This window comes from Morone saxatilis, unplaced genomic scaffold, assembly GCF_004916995.1.
Source record: "Morone saxatilis isolate NCDOM2014 unplaced genomic scaffold, NCSU_SB_2.0 Contig1, whole genome shotgun sequence".
Classification (NCBI taxonomy): domain Eukaryota; kingdom Metazoa; phylum Chordata; class Actinopteri; family Moronidae; genus Morone; species Morone saxatilis.
The window spans coordinates 11,673,712-11,679,652 of NW_023339651.1; the positions used below are offsets into that span (position 1 = coordinate 11,673,712).

Here is a 5,941-nt window from a genome sequence, read left to right on the forward strand (position 1 = left end):
TTTCACCCTTAATCGTAAATCAATAATCTCAGTATACCTCCTTGAATCAGTGTAAACACAAAACCTTTCAGTCAAGTCTGGCCACCCAATCAGCTTAATTAGTAACTAGTACAATAAATACTTCTTGGCAAGCACTGGTAAACTTTCTTCAGTGTGAAGTGTTTATGTTACACATCTTGTTAAGTGTGATAGATGTGACAATCAAAGCAGGTTGGCAGGAAGGAAATGACTAATGCTCTACTTAGTTTATTTTTGACTACAAAAGTACAAATATTTATATCTTGTTGAAAACAGTTAACTCAAAACATTCCACAAAAATGTTGTCTGATAATTACAATATAATTTTCACTGCCTTATAACCCTCATCCTCAAATCCCTTAGACATGATAACATTGGTAAGGTATACAGAGAATTGTGCCGCCGAGTGTTTAAATAGTGGTTTCACTTCTAAATAATTACTGGTGCACTGGTTACTAAGTGCAGCTCTAAACAACAGTTCATGTTATTATTCATGTTATTATTAGACTGTAAGACTGGACGACATGGACAAACTCTTCTTTCACTTTTGAGATTTTAATTGCAATGTAACGTGTCATATGTAATGTAGTATTGTACATTTTCGTTTACTATAATAACCCTCCGGGAACGTGCGGTTTTGGCTTATTTAGCTGAATCAAATACTCTGGCCTAATACAACGAGGGATAAAAAAGCTACATCAAAATGAATGGCATAGCAAAATCGCTAATGTCTTTTTATGCCATATTGTCCAACCCTATTACACTGTAAACATTATTCTCAATACTTGTGACCATTACACCATAAATCAACACTAAATAAAGGTCTGGTGCATGTTGACACTGACCTGTGAATGTGGTCAACATACCCCATCTATACTTTTAAACATATCTTTACTCCCAACCAGTGAACCACTGTAAGATCTCCACAAACTTTGGGACTATATACTGTAAAACATCCCTGTTACAAGCCAAATTACATAGATAGCGTAGAATCAATACTTTTCACCTGGTCAGCTCAAACTTGTGTTAGGTTAAGAAACAATGCAAACCTGTGTGTGTAATGACACAATACTCACCATGCTTTATGAAAGTCAGGAGGCCGACATAGACGAGGACTTTACACTGCATGACCAGGCTTGTCTTGAGACCAACTTCTTATCTTCGGGCCCTTTTGCTGTCTTATATAGAGCTATGAGGTGACAGTGGGCGGGTTTGTCCCGCCAGATGGGAAATAAGAAATATTGTCCCTGGGCCTCAGAGGAGTGAAAGGAGGCCCTTGATATGTGTATGTCCTCCTAAATAAGCGAGCCCTAGAGGACTGATAGAGCGAGAGGGAGAAGGAGGGAGATGTGCAGGGACACACAAGTGGGCAAACTTAAAATTCAGAAGGGCCTCTGGCCAAGGTTTTGGGGCTACTTTACATTGGTGCAGTGTTGCTATGAACAAACGGAGAGGGTGATCACGCTGAGCTTATGTGGGCAAACACTCAGGCAAGACTACAACTCTTTTCTATCTGGGGAAAAGTTAGTGTTGTGTTGCATGTGAAGAAAAAGAGGATAAAAACAGGAGAATGGTTGTTTCTTCCCCCTCGCTATACAGGCACTCTATCTGAGCTCCTGCTATGATTGCTCCCTTTGATTGAAGTTAATATTTAGCCAGAACAAGTGCTTGATGTTTACAGGAAAAGGTGTTGTCTGTTTTATCTCCCTGGGAATATTCATTTGCACTTTAGTTGCTCTTAAAACACATCATTCAGTGAACAATGGTTAATATCTCTGTGTCTCTGAGTTGAAGTGTTGTCTCTCACTGTTTTCTTTTCTCTTGTTCCCTCTCTGTTATACTTTGCTTTAGGTAGAAACAAAAGTAAGTCTTAAAATGATTACAAGAAGTGATTAATGTGTTCCATTTGCCTGTTTGTGTTTGGTACTTTGTCCTCACGACTCTATGATTTCAATGTCATGTTTTCTCTTCTTTCTTTTCCTGACAGTCTCATTCCTTTCATCTGGTTGAAAGATTGAGTGCACTTCAGGTTGGTTGGAGAAGAGGAGGGGCATGAGGGTTTGATGGAGGACACACCAGCTTATGAAAGGAGTGAAGTAACTCAACTATTGTGAAGATGTTTTCATGATTGTCATGCTTAAAATCAATATGAGTAATAAGAAAAGTGCCATCGGCGTCCAAATGCATATATTTCTTCTTTCTTTGTTTTACTTAAGGTTGAAGGTAGCAATATCTACACACAAACATTGCTGGATTTTGTGCTTGATAGTCAGAAATATGACAAAAATGTATATGATTTGAATACTGTGAGATTAGATAAGCTTGTCCTGTACATTTTGTACTGTATAAATTATCAAGGTGAACTAGGCTGCAGTGTTACACTAGTCATTGAAATAGGAGGTTTATCCTAGCATTGTATTTTTTAGGATTTTTGTGGACTTATTCATAATAAATATATAATGCTTCATTTGTTGTTTTTTCGAGTCTGACCTTTAAATGAAGGTGTGGTGAAATGTTCTGCATCTTACTTTTAAGATTAAGATTTTGTTAAGTGGTTAGACTTCTTTGCTGGAATATTCAGTTAAAATGAAAGCAGTCAAACTAACAGGGTGGGGCACCAAACCAATTATTGTACCTATAACCTTAATCGAAAAGATGCCATTGTTCTTACACACGTAATTAAAATAACCTTTTGACACCTTTAAGCTTACAATGATTAATGTATCATGCAGCTACCTCTACTTAAAGAACAAAGCTGATTTATACAGATATGGAAATAGTCGTAGTTGATATGAGTGTGGTATAAATCTTCTTTTACAGAACTAAATTTTCTTTAGCTGAGTAAATCTCTTATGGAAGATGTTTGCATTAATTGCATTAGTGATAGCAACTGAATGTTGTAGGTTGAATGTTCTTTTGAAAGTGTCTGAAACAGAGGTGTGGATGTTTGTTATCAACACTTTGGTAGGTATTTCAGGCCAGCAGCCAACGCAGCTATGACACCAGCAACAGCAGGAAATGTGTGTGTTATATGAACGTGTGAGGGGGGTGCTGTGATCTGGGTGTAAAACTATCGTCTGTACCAAACAGCAGGTGTTCTGCTTAGGCGGTCTATTCAGGAAGCACAGAATAATATTTTATGGCCAAAGATGTGTAACCTGGCTCCCTGAGCAATGAAAAAAAATTCAACAATTAGTGTTTTGTGATTAGTCTGTCCTTTTTCTTATTTTTTCTTACTGAACATGTACAGAAAACCAAAAGATGCTATCTGTCTTATTAAAGTTTACTTTACTTATCACTTTTGGGGACCTTACATAGACTTACATTAATTTCTAGACTAGAGACTAAACCTAACCCTTACACTAACCTTAACCAAACTATGTCCACAATTAGACAAGCCGCCCACAATTAACTGGTCTTTAGTCTGAAATGTGTCCCCAGGTATTTCATTGGACTAGAATATTATAAGTTTTATTTTAAGACATTTATTTGACAACTTTAGTCACTAGAATACAGATTCAGACTGTAATGTAGTTTTACACTACCTGACAAAGCCCCACCATTACCAGCTGCAACCTCAAAGTGATGCTTACACACTGATGCGTCAATGGCTATAATCCATTAATGTAATATATATTATTCTGACAGCAGAACACCTTCACTAAGTGTCTCAAATCAAGCATTACTGAACCTTCGGGGAAAGATGTGGAGAACATCTTGACATCCTGTGTCATACTGTAGTACAAGTACCACTGCTACACACAGTCAGGACTTGTATGACAGCATACCAAGAAGTATAAAGGCTGGCTATTTTAAGTATTGTTTTGTAAGACACGAAACAAAGCCACATAGTCATTTCTCTTTTTTTGAATTCTTTTTAAAGATCAAACATCAGTCCAATGCTGTGGGGTCATACAGGACTAGATTCAAAAGGAATGCTGTATGTTGGTATCTCAAAAGAAAGCCTTGAACATTTATTGCAGATAATTTTCCTTTGATACATTAGCTGACATGTGAGCATTGTGTACTAAAGTGCGATCCTTGAGGGATCAAGAAAAACGGGTTTGAGCAGGGAGTGTAGAATATTGTTAATAGTTCATACGTCAAAGGGAAATCAGAAAGGTGCTTACTGAAGGCAAGACGTTGACAGTATGGCAGCCTGGACTGTGTGGACACTCCTGATGTTTACAGCCCTCACTGGGCAAGGTGAGCTTTTGAGTTGCCAGTGTATTATCTACTACGAACCAAGACATTCTCTCTTTGAAATCTTGTGTTTAGTTTTTGTTATCAGTGTTAGAGAGAGTTTTGAACCAACTTTATGGTAATTTCTGAGGATGCAGTGTTACTTGATTGTATTATGTTTAAATATTCGTCTAGAGTTTTATTTTTATTTTGCACACAGTCAAGTATATTAAAATATGATGTGAATATAAGCTTATTAAAGTCAAGGTTTACTGCAGGGCTGTTGTATTGTCCTATCAATTATTGATTTAATTATTTAATTGTGATAATTATCAATAGGGATGTGCGACAATATCGGCCCTCCGATATTAAATGTAATATCGGGAATTATCGGTATCGGGTTTTTGTTTGTTCTGTAGGCTTCAGCATTTCCGAGCCTGCATGAACGCAGCATGGGACGTTTACCGGCGCGCGCTAGATGACGTATAACAACAAGACTGGTTGGTTGCTAACCGTGGCTAACAAGCAAACAATTTAAAGCTGAATGATTTTAATATTAACACAAAATAAGTGCAATGCACCTTAAATATTTTACCCTGCTATGAGCTGTTCCTTAAAACTAACAATTGGCTTAGAATTTACATTAGCAACTCCTTCAGGTGCATAATACAATTAAACACAACAAACACAAAAGCTAGCACTTATCTAGCGATTAGCGTTAGCTGAAAGTTGAAGTTGTTGTCTTATTTTGCACAGACAGTGTTTACATTTGGAAAGCCATGTTGCATTTATGTATGCATCCAGTGGGTAGGGTGGCCATTCGTCCGGCTTTAGGCTGGACAGTCCGGCTTTCATGACATCCCCTAGCGCCGGCTCTGGTGCAGGGGAGTCATCAACATTTTTTCCTAGTTTTTCTCTTTTTTTGCATGAAATGACAAAAAATTACAATTACACATCAATTTTGCTTGCTGCACTTACAGATTTGTCCACACGTGTACAAATATCTTTACACTATCTTTACATATTTACAGATTATTTTACACATTCACAGATCTAATTACTCACACACAGATTGAGATACAGTTACACAACTCTCCACACACATTTTTAAATAGTTTTGCTACAATAATGGCTCCATACAAGACGCCATAGTAACGTAATGCAAGCGCAACACACACTAACAGCTGTACTCACATTATGGGGATAAACCTTGGTGGCCATGGGGCCACCTAAATGGAATTATTTGGTGGCCACAGAGTAACGTTACTCACACAGGCCATTGGGCCATGGTTATTTTCAAACCCTGGTGAAAGTTACAGGCTTTACATGCAGTTTTGCAAATTAAATTAACTCAATAATCTCTTTTCTCTCACCTGCATAAATGCATAAAAGCCTTGGTTGATTAAAAATCTTGGCTTTTCTTCTTGGTTCAGGTTCGTGAGGTGTGCCAGAGTTTTTCCAAAGATGCTCTCAGGTGGCAGATCTATGCTTTGATGGCCCTACAGGAGGTAAGCAGTTGTCTCCACCACAGAGTTAATTGTCATTCTTAGCAGTGCAGACAATTCAGTGGGCAGTATTTACTTGTGGTAAGCATACTCAAAATGGCTCATGCTAGGGCCACACTGCCTGCCTCTACCTATGTGTGACGGCTACATGGCTGAACTGCTGTGGCCTGCATGTGTGTCCACACAGACAGAATTGCGGCTATTGGCAACGATAACTTTCTACTCTGAATTTGCCA

General features: G+C 38.0%; 2 protein-coding genes across 2 annotated transcripts in view; one reads left to right on the forward strand and one right to left on the reverse strand.

Moving 5' to 3' along the window:
* Positions 1 to 1,178, reverse strand: part of si:ch211-180a12.2 — an 8,756-nt gene extending 7,578 nt beyond the window's left edge. Inside the window, exon 1 of the mRNA XM_035660737.1 lies at positions 1,095 to 1,178. Coding sequence (XP_035516630.1) covers positions 1,095 to 1,146 — 52 coding nt within the window. The 5' untranslated portion in view covers positions 1,147 to 1,178. The remainder of the gene's footprint in view (positions 1 to 1,094) is intronic.
* Positions 1,179 to 3,969: 2,791 nt separating this feature from the next.
* zgc:123217 (uncharacterized protein LOC641414 homolog) overlaps positions 3,970 to 5,941 on the forward strand; it is a gene marked incomplete in the record, with an annotated part of 15,682 nt that continues 13,710 nt past the window's right edge. The window contains 1 exon segment of the mRNA XM_035658167.1: positions 3,970 to 4,224.